The 17,500-nt window shown below is 45.2% G+C and overlaps 4 protein-coding genes across 7 annotated transcripts in view; 1 reads left to right on the top strand and 3 right to left on the bottom strand.

The window, feature by feature from the left end:
- LOC310956476 (uncharacterized protein) overlaps positions 1–1,385 on the bottom strand; it is a 10,755-nt gene extending 9,370 nt beyond the window's left edge. For all 4 annotated transcript variants that reach the window (XM_083926703.1, XM_083926705.1, XM_083926704.1 and 1 more), the window contains exon 1: positions 946–1,385. The gene's annotated coding sequence lies outside the window, so the exon portion shown is untranslated. The remainder of the gene's footprint in view (positions 1–945) is intronic.
- A 2,767-nt stretch (positions 1,386–4,152) lies between these two features.
- LOC310956478 (ribonuclease kappa-B) lies at positions 4,153–7,809 on the bottom strand. Its single transcript, XM_083926708.1, has 3 exons — positions 7,614–7,809; positions 6,029–6,111; positions 4,153–4,863 (listed from the first exon to the last, which is right to left on the bottom strand). Exons 1-3 carry the CDS (start codon positions 7,689–7,691, stop codon positions 4,719–4,721), a joined length of 306 nt encoding a protein of 101 aa, XP_083782834.1. The 5' UTR covers positions 7,692–7,809; the 3' UTR covers positions 4,153–4,718.
- Positions 7,810–8,824: 1,015 nt separating this feature from the next.
- On the top strand, positions 8,825–12,172 carry LOC310956477 (BPTF-associated chromatin complex component 1-like). The gene is made up of 6 exons (XM_083926707.1): positions 8,825–9,169; positions 9,533–9,627; positions 10,136–10,237; positions 10,378–10,607; positions 10,776–10,880; positions 11,026–12,172. The coding sequence occupies exons 1-6, from the start codon at positions 9,149–9,151 to the stop codon at positions 11,088–11,090; spliced, it is 618 nt and encodes a 205-aa protein (XP_083782833.1). The 5' UTR covers positions 8,825–9,148; the 3' UTR covers positions 11,091–12,172.
- A 256-nt stretch (positions 12,173–12,428) lies between these two features.
- The window catches only part of LOC310956480 (stromal interaction molecule 1-like), a 24,874-nt gene continuing 19,802 nt past the window's right edge, over positions 12,429–17,500 (bottom strand). The window contains 3 exon segments of the mRNA XM_083926710.1: positions 12,429–12,628; positions 12,631–12,998; positions 15,372–15,777. Of these exon segments, the coding sequence (XP_083782836.1) occupies positions 12,567–12,628; positions 12,631–12,998; positions 15,372–15,777 (836 nt within the window). The 3' untranslated portion in view covers positions 12,429–12,566.

Genomic DNA, 17,500 nt, shown 5'->3' with positions numbered 1-17,500 from the left:
CCTTCACCGTGCTGCCCCGAGCTAACCACTGTTAGCCACGTCCGGCTGTTAGCATCTCTCCTGGATTTCTACCTTAATAAAAACTGTCTCCATGGTTACTGAGGATTAAAGTGCAGACAAAGACCCTGGAGGAGGAGTTTACGCTGCAGTGGAACTTTCACTTCCTGTCAGCTGATCAACAGTGAAAAAACACGGCCGGATGTTTTTTTCTGAACAAAGTGAAGTTTGAATTTTGAGCGATTTCAAAACATGGGAGTGGCTTTAATTAAGGGCTTAACCGCGTCTGTCTCAGCGGGAAACACTACACACACACACACACACACACACATACACACACACACACACACACACACACACACACACACACATACACACACACACACACACACACACACACACACACACACACATACAGACACACACACACACACACACACACACACACACACACACACACACACACACACATACACACACACACACACACACACACACACACACACACACACACACTTCAAACTGTGTATTTCCGGTTTTAAAATTGTTTTCAAAATCTGCTCAAAGAGAAGCGCACGCTGAGTCGCTGTCAGAGCTCAAACTCACGGCACACACACACACACACACACACACACACACACACACACACACACACACACACACACACACACACACTAAACACGCCTCTGGGCACAGGTTCAAGTGCGGCTGTGTTTGTCACCTGCTTATCCTGTTGTGTTTGTGTGTGTGTGTGTGTGTGCCGTGTGTGTGTGGTTGTGTGTGTGTGTGTGTGCCGTGTGTGTGTGTGTGTACTTAACGCCGATGTTCTGCCCGTGTAAAACAGGAGCTCAGTCCCAACACGCCGTTAAAATCCTCTCTCTGCTTCTTCACGTCTCTCGACAGATTCTGATTTTAAAGAAATGAAGAATAAAGTTTTGCATGACTCACTTTCTCCTGCTCTTCTTCTTCTTCGTTGGTTTGACTCTCTCTCTCCTGCTCTTCCTCGTTGGTTTGACTCTCTCTCTCCTGCTCTTCCTCGTTGGTTTGACTCTCTCTCTCCTGCTCTTCCTCGTTGGTTTGACTCTCTCTCTCCTGCTCTTCCTCGTTGGTTTGACTCTCTCTCTCCTGCTCTTCCTCGTTGGTTTGACTCTCTCTCTCCTGCTCTTCCTCGTTGGTTTGACTCTCTCTCCTGCTCTTCCTCGTTGGTTTCACTCTCTTCCTGCTCGTGAACCGCTCCGTCCTTATTTGAAGAGAAGAGCTGAAGTCAGGAGCTCATTGGCGCCAAAACTCTGAACGGAAGCTTCCGGCGGGTTCACGCCGCCTCTGCTCCTCTGGACTAAACGCTGCAACACGTCTCCTTTTCAAACTCAAACGTGACTCTTCGCCGCCCCCCCCCCGTCCTCCGGTGAACGATGGTTCAGGCCGACAGGAGCACTTTCACTTTCATGTGTGAGACAAAGAGCTGCTCCTGTTTCCTGTTTCCTGTCCTCTCACGTCAGACGAGGCAGAAATGACACGTTCACGCTTTTGTCTTAGAAAAAGAATCGATTCAAAGTCTTTTCTGCGCAGAACCGATCAAAACTGTTGATGTTTGGTTATTATCGTTCGTCCCTCGACCCTTTATCCCTCGACTCTTCATCCCTCGACCCTTCTTCCCTCGACTCTTCGTCCCTCGACCCTTCGTCCCTCGACTCTTCGTCCCTCGACCCTTCGTCCCTCGACTCTTCGTCCCTCGACTCTTCGTCCCTCGACCCTTCGTCCCTCGACCCTTCGTCCCTCGACTCTTCGTCCCTCGACCCTTCGTCCCTCGACCCTTCGTCCCTCGACTCTCGACCCTTCGTCCCTCGACTCTTCGTCCCTCGACCCTTCGTCCCTCGACTCTTCGTCCCTCGACCCTTCCTTCCTCGACCCTTCATCCCTCGACCCTTCGTCCCTCGACCCTTCATCCCTCGACTCTTCATCCCTCGACCCTTCTTCCCTCGACTCTTCGTCCCTCGACCCTTCGTCCCTCGACTCTTCGTCCCTCGACCCTTCGTCCCTCGACTCTTCGTCCCTCGACTCTTCGTCCCTCGACCCTTCGTCCCTCGACCCTTCGTCCCTCGACTCTTCGTCCCTCGACCCTTCGTCCCTCGACCCTTCGTCCCTCGACTCTCGACCCTTCGTCCCTCGACTCTTCGTCCCTCGACCCTTCGTCCCTCGACTCTTCGTCCCTCGACCCTTCCTTCCTCGACCCTTCATCCCTCGACCCTTCGTCCCTCGACCCTTCGTCCCTCGACCCTTCATCCCTCGACCCTTCGTCCCTCGACCCTTCGTCCCTCGACTCTTCGTCCCTCGACCCTTCCTTCCTCGACCCTTCATCCCTCGACTCTTCGTCCCTCGACTCTCGACCCTTCGTCCCTCGACCCTTCGTCCCTCGACCCTTCATCCCTCGACCCTTCTTCCCTCGACCCTTCGTCCCTCGACCCTTCTTCCCTCGACCCTTCGTCCCTTCTTCCCTCGACCCTTCATCCCTACGTCCCTCGACCCTTCGTCCCTCGACTCTCGTCCCTCGACCCTTCATCCCTCGACCCTTCTTCCCTCGACCCTTCGTCCCTTCTTCCCTCGACCCTTCATCCCTACGTCCCTCGACCCTTCGTCCCTCGACTCTCGTCCCTCAACCCTTCATCCCTCGACCCTTCGTCCCTCGACCCTTCGTCCCTCGACCCTTCGTCCCTCGACCCTTCATCCCTCGACCCTTCATCCCTCGACCCTTCATCCCTCGACCCTTCGTCCCTCGACCCTTCGTCCCTCGACCCTTCATCCCTCGACCCTTCATCCCTCGACCCTTCTTCCCTCGACCCTTCGTCCCTCGACCCTTCGTCCCTCGACCCTTCGTCCCTCGACCCTTCATCCCTCGACCCTTCATCCCTCGACCCTTCATCCCTCGACCCTTCTTCCCTCGACCCTTCTTCCCTCGACCCTTCGTCCCTTCTTCCCTCGACCCTTCGTCCCTCGACCCTTCATCCCTCGACCCTTCTTCCCTCGACCCTTCTTCCCTCGACCCTTCGTCCCTTCTTCCCTCGACCCTTCGTCCCTTCTTCCCTCGACCCTTCATCCCTACGTCCCTCGACCCTTCGTCCCTCGACTCTCGTCCCTCGACCCTTCGTCCCTCGACCCTTCGTCCCTCGACCCTTCATCCCTCGACCCTTCGTCCTTCGACCCTTCGTCCCTCGACCCTTCGTCCCTCGACCCTTCATCCCTCGACCCTTCGTCCTTCGACCCTTCGTCCCTCGACCCTTCGTCCCTCGACCCTTCATCCCTCGACCCTTCGTCCTTCGACCCTTCATCCCTCGACCCTTCGTCCCTCGACCCTTCGTCCCTCGACCCTTCATCCCTCGACCCTTCTTCCATTCATCCCTCGACTCTCGTCCCTCGACCCTTCGTCCCTCGACTTTGTCCCTCGACCCTTCGTCCCTCGACTCTCGTCCCTCGACTCTTTGTCCCTTGACTCTCTTCCCTCGACTCTTGATCCTTCGTCCCTTCATCCCTCGACCCTTCGTCCCTTCATCCCTCGACCCTTCGTCCCTCGACCCTTCGTCCCTCGACCCTTCATCCCTCGACCCTTCGTCCCTCGACCCTTCATCCCTCGACCCTTCGTCCCTCGACCCTTCATCCCTCGACCCTTCGTCCCTCGACCCTTCGTCCCTCGACCCTTCATCCCTCGACCCTTCGTCCCTCGACCCTTCATCCCTCGACCCTTCGTCCCTCGACCCTTCATCCATTCATCCCTCGACTCTCGTCCCTCGACCCTTCGTCCCTCGACTTTGTCCCTCGACCCTTCATCCATTCATCCCTCGACTCTCGTCCCTCGACTCTTTGTCCCTTGACTCTCTTCCCTCGACTCTTGATCCTTCGTCCCTTCATCCCTCGACTCTTGTCCCTTCGACCCTCGACTCTCGTCCCTTCGACCCTCGTCCCTTCCTCCCTCGACTCTTTGTCCCTTCATCCCTCGACCCTTCATCCCTCGACCCTTCGTCCCTCGACCCTTCGTCCTTCGTCCCTCGGCCCTTCATCCCTCGACCTTCCACCATTTTTTGCATTTTATTCACGTCATGTTTCTCTGAAACGTATTAAAACGTTTCAATAATGTGAAAATATGAAACCAGGCTTCAGGTTTTTAAACACACACTTTATTGCAAATGATTCTCCGTCATAATTAATCACAACAACACGTTTGCTCCACAGTGACGTCATCAACACTTTTCTGTCGCAGCTCAAAACAAAGAGGAATGACACACACACACACACACACACACACACACACACACAGGAATGACTAAAGTCTTTCTTTAATCTTCAAAAATGAAACAAAAGGAAAAGTTTGTTTCTTTAACTTCACAGAATATTCAGGTTGTTTCCTGAAACATTTATGAATTTAACGTCAACGTTTCCACGTTTTTGTCTCTTTAAATTTTGTTTGTTCTTCGTAAATTTACAGATTTAAGTTTCACAAAAAAGCAAATTTATTCTCTTTAAATTTTACATCTAAAGAAAAAAAAACTTGTATTTTCTTCGACGTTTTTTGAAGAAGGAAAGTTTCAGACGACGACAAACACAGAAAATAAATAATCTGGTGACGACCTCCTGCACGTCCTTGATCCCAACCAACCGGCGCCCTCGGTGGCGTAATCTGCTGAGGTCGGGGTCAGAGGTCGGGCCTCGGGGTCGGAGGTCGCCGCTGCTTATGTCACCATGTACTCCTGACGCTTGTTGAGGCGCACCTGGCACAGCGAGACGGCGCCCACCGCCACGTAGATGGCGGCGGCGATGAAGCAGTTGATGCCGACCTGGTTGTAAAGACCGTAGATGTTCTGAGGAGGGTTCTTGCTGCAGCGGAGCAGAGAGATTATTGTTATTATTACACAAGAATAGCATCATTTCCTGCATCTTCCTGGGAGCAATAACGTATTTCTGTTCTATGATGTTAATGATATCATATCACTGCAGAGACAGCAGGAGGTTCAGGGGCTGGAGCCGACAAATGTCGTCACCTTTGATTCGTCTGTTCCCAAGAAATCTGAGAAAACTGTGAAAATAAGGTTTGATTTGGTCGAGGAACCAAAACTTTCATTTTAGGGAAAATCTGAGTTTATTTCTTGTAAATTTGAAACTTTATTCTCAGAATAGTTTTGTTTTTTCTCGTCAATTTACGACTTTAATTGTTAAATCTTTGGCTCTAAACGCTCAGTTTACGTCTAAAACGTCCGTTCTAATCTTTGAGGGCGCCCTCCCACTGATCCTCCGTGCCGTGCCCCAGCACGTGTCACGGCTAAAGTCTGGTTCCTTTGACCAGTGTGAGTGCAACCGTACCACGTCTAGGAGCGGCACGCTTGCCATCCACGGCCCGTTTGGGAGAGGTGGGCTTTAGTAAAGCACGTTTGCACGTGTACGAGCACGAGCGTGCGCACGTGTACGAGCACGAGGCCTACGGCGGTTCTGAGGTCATTTCCTGTGCGCCTGTTGGGACGTAGAAAAAAGAAGGAGGGACCATGCGCGGACATTTCAAACAATGGCGGTGAAAGGTTCACGTTGGTGTGATGCGGAGGTGGAGTGTTTACTGCAGATTTGGTCGATGAAAAGATTCAAAAACAGTCGACAAGACGCACAAAAACTCCGAGGTCTACGGAAAGATCTGGAAACAAAGCCACGCATCGCCATGACGTCATCAATGCGTGTGACGTGTTACGGCGTGATGACGTATAGGCAGCAAGAAGCATTCTCCGAGGCCCAGGTAGTGTGAGTACAAACGGGCCTGGAGGGGGGGACAAGGACCCTAAAGCACGGGGCACGGGACGCACGCACAGTGGGAGGGCGCTCTAACCTGTGACGGAGGCACAGTGGGAGGGCGCTCTAACCTGTGACGGACGCACAGTGGGAGGGCGCTCCAACCTGTGACGGACGCACAGTGGGAGGGCGCCCTGAATGTCAGGAACTTTCCCGAATTTTCCGTTGAGTGTTTTAGAGTTTGTGTTTGTGTTTGTGGCAGACTCACTCGTTGCGGATGTCCTCCTCGGTGAACGGGACGTCCTCGATCAGCACGGCCGACTTTGCGCTGAAGAAGATCCCCAACATCGCCTGCAGAGAACACAGAGAGGCTCAACATGAGGCCCGGGGGCGCCGCAGGGACCACAGGAGGTCAGAGTCTAAATCCTGTTCATTCATTCAAACTTTTGCATCTATTTTTAGTCATTTTGCATCTTTTTGTGTTGGTTTTGCATCTATTTTTAGTCATTTTGCATCTTTTTGTGCTGGTTTTGCATCTATTTTTAGTCATTTTGCATCTTTTTGTGCTGGTTTTGCATCTATTTTTAGTCATTTTGCATCTTTTTGCCATTTATTTATGTTAATATGTTTTCATTTCTAACATAATTCATAAGCAGCCGTCACGTCTCATTATTTGACCTCGTGTTCGTTCGTCATCAGAGGAACTTCCTCAAACGTCACATGAGACTCACGTGACCAGTTTTCTGCCCCTGAGTCCTGAGACAAAGCTCCAGGAACGTGGTGGAAATATACTTTTAATATACTTTTAATATACTTTAAGGACTCAAATTACACTGATGTATTTATGATAATAGCGTTTTAATAAAGAATAATACATAATGTGAATGAACACCAGACTGTAGCCACGTTAATGACACAGCTTCAGCTCAATGATCCAAACGCTGGATTTTTATTATTTCACATTAAATTTGTTATTTTGATGTAAAAAAAAACAACATTATGAATCTTTTCTATAATTGTTTCTTTTTTATAATTAAACAAAAACAGAAAATCTTCACATTAAAGTGTTTTGATAATAATAATATTAATTTACATTTAGTTTGGTCTCATTTTCAATTAGCTAAATTATTAATAACTATATAAATATTTATGCAGTTTTATTATAAAGCCTTATTTACTTTATATTTATTGTTTTATTTTCTTATTGTGGATTTTAGTACCATACTTTTTTATGTTTACCCGTGTTCACTCATCATAATAATAATTATAATGATGCCTTTAATATATTATTATTATAATTAAATAAAGAAATACAGACTATATTTCACTTATTTATGAGTATTTAAATATTAAATATTTTTTGTTATATGTGGAATATTTTATTAAGACATTGAATGGTTCAAATTTCTTTTTTTTTTAAAGAGAAATTATTTATTTTTAAAAGACTTAAATTGTAAAATAAAGAATATTTTAATTAAATGTTTAATTAAATATTAAAAATGCTTCTTTCACAAATGCAAATGGACTAAAAACAAACTAAGAATAAAACTATTTTAAATAAAACATTTGATTCAAACTTTACTTTAAAAGAAAATGAATAAGAATAAAAATAAGAATAATCCCATTTAGCCTGGCCTACTGGGGCTCCGTCTATTTCTCGGATATGAATTCCCGTTACAGGATTAAATACATTTAATGATTCATTTGAGAAACGTTTTTAATTTCTCGCGTTTCTGGAACTTTAACAAACGCGTAAAAATCATAAAAATATAAAAATAAAACTCCGGTTTCCAGCAAAACCCGCAGTAATCAGCGGGATCCAGGAAGTAGCCGGGCCCCTCCGGAGCACTCACCAGCATGATGACCCCCCAGATGCTGATCACGATCCCGCAGGCGGCCATCTTCGGCCCGCAGAACAGGAGCGACGGCATGTCGGTGCGTCGGTCGGTCCCGGTTCTCTTCCGGTTCTGTTTTGAACGTTAAACCACTGAAACTGAAAAACGTTCCGACACAGACTCAGCTGATCCCGTCCACTCGGGTTTACTCGGAGACGTTCGACGACTGTCGTAAACCAGCAGCTCAGCGACCAATCAGAATGTCCCGCTCCACACGCCCCGCCCCTTCCTCTAAAATGGACCAATGAGGTTCAAGCTCTAAAAAAATACTATTTTTATTAATTTTTTCTTATTTACATATTTTAAATTTCTTACTTATTGTTATATCTTTTTATTTTATTTTGTGTATATTTTATAACTAATATACTTCTTTATTTATACATATTTTTTTCTTATTTACTTATTTTTAATTCTTTATTTATTTTGTATCTATTTTATTTTATTGTGTGTATATTTTTTTTAGCATTATTAATGTAATTTTTTACTCATACATTTTTACAATTATTTATTTTTATCATACATTTTTATTTAATGATTGTTTTTTATATGTGTATGTTTATTATTACTAATGTTTTTATTCATATATTTTTCTATTTATCTGCAGAATTTTAAATTCTTTATTTGTTTCTATTAAATTGTTTTTATTTTATTTTACTATTGTATTCATGTAAATGTTAAGTATATATTATTTTATCTACTTATTTTTAAAAATTATTCATTTACTTATTTATATTAAATACTTTTTTATTTTATTATTGTATTTTTATTATTATATTTATATATGTAAATGTTGTAATAATGTTAATTATTACTAATGTACTTCTTTATGTATTTATATTTTTTCTCATTTACTTATTTTTAATTCTTTATTTAAATTTGTTACTGTATATTTATATTTTATTATTGTATATGGTCATTATTGTTAATGTATTTTTTATTATATTTTCTATTTATTATTTATTATAATTATTGTTGTTTTATTTATTTTTTAAATTATTATCAGTTTGTATTTGTGATTAAACGTAGAAAAGATCGTCATCACTCGGTTTTACTCGGTGGAAATCGACAACTGTCGTGACGCGGAGCGCAGCGACCAATCAGAATGTCCCGCTCGTCACGCCCCGCCTCTTCCTCTAAATTTGACCAATGAGGTTCAACTGAGGGACTTCCAAACTCGGCGGACGTTTCCTGTGATTCCGTGTGTTTTTGTTCCGTGATATTTAATATTTACTCACTTTTGCTTCTTCTGAACATGTGAAATATGAACGAGTCACGTGTTTAAAACACATCCAACCGAAGCTTCGTGTTTTAAATCCCGCGGAGTCTCAATGGAGGCGCGCTTACGTCACTGAAGCTAACGTTAGCTCGCAGCTAGCTGTGCGCGTCCGTGTCGTTGTTTTGATTAAACAATAACACTTTAAACACGTTTACAGGAAATATTGTTTTGATTTAAAAACACGTTCAAAGGAAAGAGCTCCTCGTGCTTCAGCGACATGACGTCAGCCTCTGCTAAGGTAAGTCTCACCTGGTCGCGTGAGGCTAACTCTGCTGCGCACCAGACTCCATTCACAAATCCGCCACTTTAAGGGCTTCTGCTCCACGCGCACGCGCAAACAGCGTGCAAAGTGCTTCAACTTTTGTATACTTAATGTTTATAATCCCCGCGTGCGTTCGGCATAACTTTAATGCACCAAACTAATAACTTTAAAATAGAAAAACAAAGTTTACTGCGCACGCGTACGAGCCAGACACAGGACACATTAGTGTTTACTCCCTGTGTGTGTGTGTGTGTGTGTGTGTGTGTGTGTGTGTGTGTGTGTGTTCTGTTCTGTTATTTATTTATTATGATTATTCTATTGTTTGCATTGATTCTGCAGGTCGGGGAGATTTTCTCTGCAGCAGGAGCCGCCTTCACCAAACTGGGGGAGCTGACCATGCAGCTGCACCCGGTGTCTGACTCCAGCCCTGCAGGGTGAGAGAGAGACACACACACACACACACACACACACACACACACACAGCTGCTAATGTCGACACTATCACGCATTAAAGTGCAGATGAAAATGATCTTAGATAGATAGCAGAGCAGGTGGACAGGTGTACCTAATAAAGTGGCCGTGAGTGTAGATTATGACTTTATTTAAAACATGAAGGGAAATCAAATCAGATCAAATAAAATATCTGGGTGTAAGAAATAAGTAGAAACACTGAGACAAAAGAAGATACAGTGAGGTGCAGGTGCAGGATAAAATACTAATGTATGTGCACATGCAACATATGATATAATCTACACTCAGCGGCCACTTTATTAGGCACAGCTGGTGAGGACATTGGTATTTTATCCATCTCTCACCTTTTATTGATGTTTGAAATAAATTCATAACTCACTTCTTCTCCTTCTTCTTCTTCTCCTTCTTCTCCTTCTTCTTCTTCTTCTCCTTCTTCTTCTCCTTCTCCTTGTCGTCCGTCATCGTCCTCAGAGCCAAATGGACGGAGACGGAGATCGAGATGCTGCGTCTGGCGGTGCGGCGGTTTGGAGACGACCTCAACAACATCAGCACCGTCATCAAAGAGCGCACCGTGTGAGTTTTCACCTGAGCTGCTGTTTACGGCTCCGAATCTGCACAACCGAGTTCAGGTTTCCCTCTGTTTCCTGTCTCTATGCTAAGCTTACATGCTAACGTGTGTGTGTGTGTGTGTGTGTGTGTGTGGTCTGCTGCAGCGCTCAGATCAAGAGCACGGTGAAGAGGAAGCTGTACGAGGACAGCAGAGTCCCCATCGCCTCCGAGTCCCCGAAGAAGACTGTGAAGAAGGCCGCCGTCGCCATGACGCCCGCCCCGGCACTCGCCGCCCCCGCCATGATTGCCGTGCCGACTTCGCAGGTTGTGGTGTCGACGGGGATGCAGAGCAGCCCCTCGCTGGCTCCGCCCATCAAGAAACAGAAGACAGCAGGTGGGAAACGACAGGAAGATTCTGTCCAATCAGAGGCAGACGTGATGATGACACGCTGCTTTATCCTCCTCTTCTCCTCCTCTCTCTCTCCTCCTCCTTCTCCTCCTCCTCCTCCTCCTCCTCCTCCTTCTCCTCCTCCTCCTCCTCCTCCTCTCTCTCTCTCCTCAGACGTGACTCTCAGCGCTCTGAACGACTCGGACGTGAACAGCGACCTCGTGGACATTGAAGGACTTGGCGACGGCTCGTCCAATAAGAAACTCAACTTTGACCAAGGTGACGGCTGCTTATTCTTGTTTTTGTGTTTTTTCTTTTAATATTCCCGTTAATCCCCATTTATTCCCATATTTTCCCGTTTATTCCCATTTATTCCCGTTTATTCCCGTATGTTGTGCTGACGCTGGCCGTGCTGTTTCCTCAGAGAGCCTGAACCTGGACTCCAGCCTCATCATGAACTCCAGTGACCTCCCGCTGCTGTCGCGCTGACCTTTGACCCTTCTTTGTATTATGATAGGCTTTTATTTTGACGTTCTGTGACACAGGCTTTTATCATGGTAGGCTTTTATTTTGACGTTCAGTTTGTGTTGGAGAGCTTGTGAAAGGGGCCGTTATCATGAGGAAGTGCAGAACACGAATAATGAGCGAATCCTTCAAAATAAAATCACATATCATCATAAACATCGTTCAGATCGTCTTTGAGGCTTCTGTCAAAACATGAAACGCATCAAACGTTTGGCCAGAGTCAAAGTGAATCCACTTCCCCCCTGAAGCCGACGGGACTTTAGTTCTTTGAGGTTGATTTAAAAGCATCATTTACACAAATTAAGTCATTTATGTGTTTAGTTTGTGTTCAAATCAGATGAAAACGTACATAATTAATATTGTTTTCTTAGCAAAATATTAAATCCTTAAACTGATTTGTTTTTAGGGACAAATCCTTTTATAATAGTTCTAAAACCTTAAAAATAAATCAAAGTGTCACATGTTTGTTTCCTGTTAAACGTCTTTATTTATATTAAGTTTTATATTCAGATACTTCTGGAACGTGAAAAACAACAACAACAGTCTTTAAAACACTTTTTATCTCAGATTCAAGAATAAAAACACGGTGAAAACGTTCCTGATGCTGTGACGAGGGTCAGGTGACGGGTGACGGGGGTTCTGGGTAATGGAGTCCTCGCTGACATAAACACACGGTGACGTTTGTTCAGAGTAAATAAAGTGAACTGGACTCAAACACACATCAGCTGATTCTTTAAACCGTCCCAGAAAGAAAGAACCTGCAGCTCGTGGAGAGTTTCACACGTTAGCATCGTTTCAAAGTTAAACCCTGAGCTTCAGCCCCGACGCCAAACGCCCGTTTAATGGTGCGTTCACACCAAACACACAGTGAACACTCGTTAATACGCGGACGACTCAACGCTGATTAGAAAGAACTCAAATGTGCGACGCTGGACTTCTTCTGTCAACGTTTCTGTTTCAAAAGGAAGGAAGTCACTTTTCTAGTTTCCTGCCGTCGTCAGGGCTGAGTTTGTGTTTGAGAGGGTGAACTGAGCTCAGGAGGCGGCTCAGATCACCCTGGTCCGATCCCGGTCTGACCGTGGTCATACCCCGGTCTGACCCCGGTCCGACCCTGGTCCAACCTTGGTCTGACCCCGGTCTGACCCTGGTGCGACCTTGGTCCGACCCTGGTCTCTGACCCTGGTCCGACCCCGGTCCGACCTTGGTCATACCCTGGTCTGACCCTGGTCTCTGACCCTGGTCCGACCCTGGTCTTTGGTGTGAAAGCCGTTCGTGTCCTGTGTCGTTCTCTTTGCCTCCTTGAATCTGAATCTCATCTCCTCATTTAAACGGACAGAAAATAAGCAGCGTCTTGAGTGAAGCGTTAAAACCCGATGTCGCCGTGAGCAACAGTCTCGTGATGAAGAGTCCGCCGTGGATGAACGCAGACTCGTGAGGCGTTCAGTGGCGTCCCTGCTTCTTCTTAAAGATCTTATTGAAGGCGTTTCTCCTCCGGCTGCCGTGGACTCGCTGTCGTCTCCTGCGTCCTCCTCCACGGGGCTCCTCCTGGTCTGGAGCTGAAGGCCGGTGCCCCGCCCGCTGCCCGCCGAGCTGGACGTGTTGTTGGCGGCGGCGTCAGACGTGATGCAGAGGGAGCGGGTGGAGCTGGAGGAGGCGAGGACAGCGGCGGGGCTGCCCCTCAGCTCCCCGAGGCTGGAGCTCTTCTCCAGACCTCCTCCCGCTCCTCCTGCTCCTCCGCCGACCCCGGGGCCCTGACCCCCCAGGGGGTGGAGCCTGGGGGGAAAGAGGAAGGGCTTGGAGCCGTACAAGCTCCGTGATTCGCCGTGAGAGAGAGGGAGGGCGGAGTCAGAGTCCGAGCGGTTCATGATGTCCCTGAAAGAGAGAGATGATGAAATCAGAAGCTAACTTTCCTAACGTGCTATTTTAAACACGTTACGTGAAGAAACCAGAGTTTTTTTTCACCACAACGATAAAAATAAAGTTTTAATAAAGTTTGGAAACCAAAGGATGAAAGAAAAACGTCAACGTTAGCACGAAAAACAGTGAGCGGAAGAGAAGAAGCTGCAGTTTAGTTCACAGGAAAGCACGAACTCGTTATTATCGTGTCTTGACTTCAGAACTTCAAGTCCTGAAAACTCTTAAAATCTAAAAACTCGTAAACTCTGAATCCTGAAACTCGTAAACTCTGAATCCTAAAAACTCGTAAACTCTGAATCCTAAAAACTCGTAAACTCTGAATCCTGAAAACTCGTAAACTCTGAATCCTAAAAACTCGTAAACTCTAAATCCTGAAAACTTGTAAACTCTAAATCCTAAAAACTCGTAAACTCTAAATCCTGAAAACTCGTAAACTCTAAATCCTAAAAACTCGTAAACTCTAAATCCTGAAAACTCGTAAACTCTAAATCCTGAAAACTCGTAAACTCTAAATCCTGAAAACTCGTAAAATCTAAATCCTGAAAACTCGTAAACTCTGAATCCTGAAAACTCGTAAACTCTAAATCCTAAAAACTCGTAAACTCTAAATCCTAAAAACTCGTAAACTCTAAATCCTGAAAACTCGTAAACTCTAAAAACTCGTAAACTCTAAATCCTAAAAACTCGTAAACTCTAAATCCTGAAAACTCGTAAACTCTAAATCCTGAAAACTCGTAAACTCTAAATCCTGAAAACTCGTAAACTCTAAATCCTGAAAACTCGTAAACTCTGAATCCTGTAAACTCGTAAAATCTAAAAACTCGTAAACTCTAAATCCTGAAAACTCGTAAACTCTAAATCCTGAAAACTCGTAAACTCTAAATCCTGAAAACTCGTAAACTCTAAATCCTAAAAACTCGTAAACTCTAAATCCTGAAAACTCGTAAACTCTAAAAACTCGTAAACTCTAAATCCTGAAAACTCGTAAACTCTAAAAACTCAAACTCTAAATCCTGAAAACTCGTAAACTCTAAATCCTAAAAACTCGTAAACTCTAAATCCTGAAAACTCGTAAACTCTAAAAACTCGTAAACTCTAAATCCTGAAAACTCGTAAACTCTAAATCCTGTAAACTCGTAAACTCTAAATCCTGAAAACTCGTAAACTCTAAATCCTGAAAACTCGTAAACTCTAAAAACTCAAACTCTAAATCCTGAAAACTCGTAAACTCTAAATCCTGAAAACTCGTAAACTCTAAATCCTAAAAACTCGTAAACTCTAAATCCTGAAAACTCGTAAACTCTAAAAACTCGTAAACTCTGAATCCTGAAAACTCGTAAACTCTAAATCCTGAAAACTCGTAAACTCTAAATCCTGAAAACTCGTAAACTCTAAATCCTGAAAACTCGTAAACTCTAAATCCTGAAAACTCGTAAACTCTAAATCCTGAAAACTCGTAAACTCTGAATCCTGAAAACTCGTAAACTCTGAATCCTGAAAACTCGTAAACTCTAAATCCTGAAAACTCGTAAACTCTAAATCCTGAAAACTCGTAAACTCTAAAAACTCGTAAACTCTAAATCCTGAAAACTCGTAAACTCTGAATCCTGAAAACTCGTAAACTCTGAATCCTGAAAACTCGTAAACTCTAAATCCTGAAAACTCGTAAACTCTAAATCCTGAAAACTCGTAAAATCTAAATCCTGAAAACTCGTAAACTCTAAATCCTGAAAACTCGTAAACTCTAAATCCTAAAAACTCGTAAACTCTAAATCCTAAAAACTCGTAAACTCTAAATCCTGAAAACTCGTAAACTCTAAATCCTGAAAACTCGTAAAATCTAAATCCTGAAAACTCGTAAACTCTGAATCCTGAAATCTCGTAAACTCGTAAACTCTGAATCCTAAAAACTCGTAAACTCTTAATCCTGAAAACTCGTAAACTCTAAATCCTGAAAACTCGTAAACTCTAAATCCTGAAAACTCGTAAACTCTAAATCCTGAAAACTCGTAAACTCTAAATCCTGAAAACTCGTAAACTCTAAATCCTGAAAACTCGTAAACTCTAAATCCTGAAAACTCGTAAACTCTAAAAACTCGTAAACTCTAAATCCTGAAAACTCGTAAACTCTGAATCCTGAAAACTCGTAAACTCTAAATCCTGAAAACTCGTAAACTCTGAATCCTCAAAAACAATCTTACGATCTAATTTATTCGTACGTTAAAGTCCAGATCAACTCTGCGTACGAATGTGTCAGTGGACGACTGCCACTGGTTCGATTCCTTCGGTCTTGTTAGTACGTCAGTGTCTTTGAAAGGAGGAAGATACCCGAAGCTGCCGGAGCGACGGCGCTGCCTCTGGGGCGTGGCGGCGCCCCCTGCAGGCGGGAGGCCGGACGTCGCCTCCAGAGAGTGGAAGTAGGAGGACCGGAAGAGCAGAGCAGAAAAGTGAGCGGTGCCTTCAGCGTAGGAAGAGGAAGAGGAGGAGGAGGAGGAGGAGAGGACAGGGGGGTGAGGAGGAGAGGCGGGGCCGATGGAGGGGTGAGACAGGGAGGAGGAGAGAGAAGGGGAGGGCACGGGGAGGAACTCCAGCTGGCCAATGGAGCGGCTGCGATTCTGGCGGCCGCTGGGAGGGCGGGACGATGTGAACGGGCCGCGCCCTTCAACCAACCTCTGAGAGCTGAAGGTCAGAGCGGGGTCTCCCATCCTCTGCCGCAGGGGCATCAGACTCTGAGCTGCAGGAGACGGAGCACACGCAGAGTGGTTTTATTTTGAAAGAACAGAAACACAGGAAGTTCACATAAATACTTCTTAGAGTGAAATTTCACTTTAATCTGAAGAGTTAAAACTGTTTTAAGAAGAGAAAATGTGCAAAATGAGACAAAATGTTTAAATTTAGCTGCTAAAACAAAATGATGCTTTGTAGTTTCACCCTGAAGCTCAAAGTAAAAATCATCTGTACAGTTCGTAAATCAGCATCAGTCCGTTTACTGACTCGCAGTCGAACCTTAGGTCAGATTCAACAGCCAATTAGCTCGTAGCAAAGTCCGCTTGGCTGAGTTTCTGGTGAGCTAGAGAGCGAATGAAGAGAGGGAGCGCTGTTTTCCAGAACAAAGCAGTGAATCAATGGTTGAGGCGTGAGTCAGCAAAGATGTGTTACTTGATCTAAATGGTTAACATGAATCAGCAACGTTGCCTTACTTAAGCTAAATGGCTAACGTGAGTCAGCAACGTTGCCTTACTTAAGCTAAATGGCTAACGTGAGTCAGCAACGTTGCCTTACTCAAGCTAAATGGCTAACGTGAGTCAGCAACGTTGCCTTACTAAAGCTAAATGGCTAATATGAGTCAGCAAAAATGCCGAACATTAGCTAGGTCCAAGTGAGTTTATTTTAAGTTCCCCGAGTTCTTCACGTCCCCTCGAACATTTCTTTACGAGCTGCGTTTTCTGAACAGAAGCTTCTGATAGGAATGAATGTGATTCCAAAACGAGACAAACACTGTTTCTAAAAATGTGACGACAAAAACAAAGAAGGAAAAACTGTCCGATCAAGTATTCGCTTCAAACATCAGACGTCAGACTCTGTCTTTCCCTGCGGGTGTTTGGTGTTTTGGAAGAACACTGAACCGTGTGAAGTGATTTGTGCCAAAGCTGAAACAAACAAACAGAACATTTAGTTTGTGCGTTGAGCGGCTGCAGACCTGTGGGAGGGTGTTAGTGAGAGTTAGTGGAGGTTTCCAGGTCTTCAGAGGGAGAAAAGGTGCGAAGAAGAGGAGATTCTTCTGGAAAACATCCAAACAGCTCTGTCTGATGTGAGCAGACGGAGGGAGGAAGGTGGAGGAGCACAGGTACAGGTGAGGAGGGTGAAGCTGCACAGGTGAGGAGGCGTTCACATAAACACCTGCTGTCCCTCACATTCACACACCTTTCATTCAGTGTGCTGTAGTTTCACTGCTCCATCCACCAATCAGTGCTAACGTGAGTCAGCAAAGAGGCCCTACGTTAGCCATTCAGCTAACGTGAGTCAGCAAAGATGCCTTACGTTAGCCATTCAGCTAACGTGAGTCAGCAAAGATGCCCTACATTAGCCATTCAGCTAACGTGAGTCAGCAAAGATACCTTACATTAGCCATTAAGCTAAGGTGAGCCTGCAAAGTTCCCTTACGTTAGCCATTCAGCTAATGTGGGCCAGCAAAGTTGCCTTACGTTAGCTTAATGGCTAACGTGAGTCAGCAAGGATGCCTTACATTAGCTTAATGGCTAACGTGAGTCAGCAAAGATGCCTTACATTAGCTTAATGGCTAACGTGAGTCAGCAAAGATGCCTTACATTAGCTTAATGGCTAACATGAGTCAGCAAAGATGCCTTACGTTAGCTTAATGGCTAACGTGAGTCAGCACAGTTGCCTTACGTTAGCTTAATGGCTAACGTGAGTCAGCAAAGGTGTGTTACATTAGC

This window comes from Echiichthys vipera (assembly GCF_963691815.1).
Source record: "Echiichthys vipera genome assembly, chromosome: 14".
NCBI lineage: Eukaryota > Metazoa > Chordata > Actinopteri > Perciformes > Trachinidae > Echiichthys > Echiichthys vipera.
The sequence above is the reverse complement of the archived record's forward strand: the minus strand, read 5'-3'. Positions and strand labels throughout refer to the sequence as shown.

Bases quoted from the DNA above. Each gene is read 5' to 3' on its own strand.
- LOC310956478 (XM_083926708.1), bottom strand. From the start codon at position 7,691: ATGCCGTCGCTCCTGTTCTGCGGGCCGAAGATGGCCGCCTGCGGGATC. The intron at 6,112-7,613 runs GTGAGTGCTCCG...TGTTCTCTGCAG, and splicing joins TCTGGGGGGTCATCATGCTG to GCGATGTTGGGGATCTTCTT. The intron at 4,864-6,028 runs GTGAGTCTGCCA...GCTCCGCTGCAG, and splicing joins GAGGAGGACATCCGCAACGA to CAAGAACCCTCCTCAGAACA.
- LOC310956477 (XM_083926707.1), top strand. From the start codon at position 9,149: ATGACGTCAGCCTCTGCTAAG. The intron at 9,170-9,532 runs GTAAGTCTCACC...TTGATTCTGCAG, and splicing joins TGACGTCAGCCTCTGCTAAG to GTCGGGGAGATTTTCTCTGC. The intron at 9,628-10,135 runs GTGAGAGAGAGA...CATCGTCCTCAG, and splicing joins TCTGACTCCAGCCCTGCAGG to AGCCAAATGGACGGAGACGG.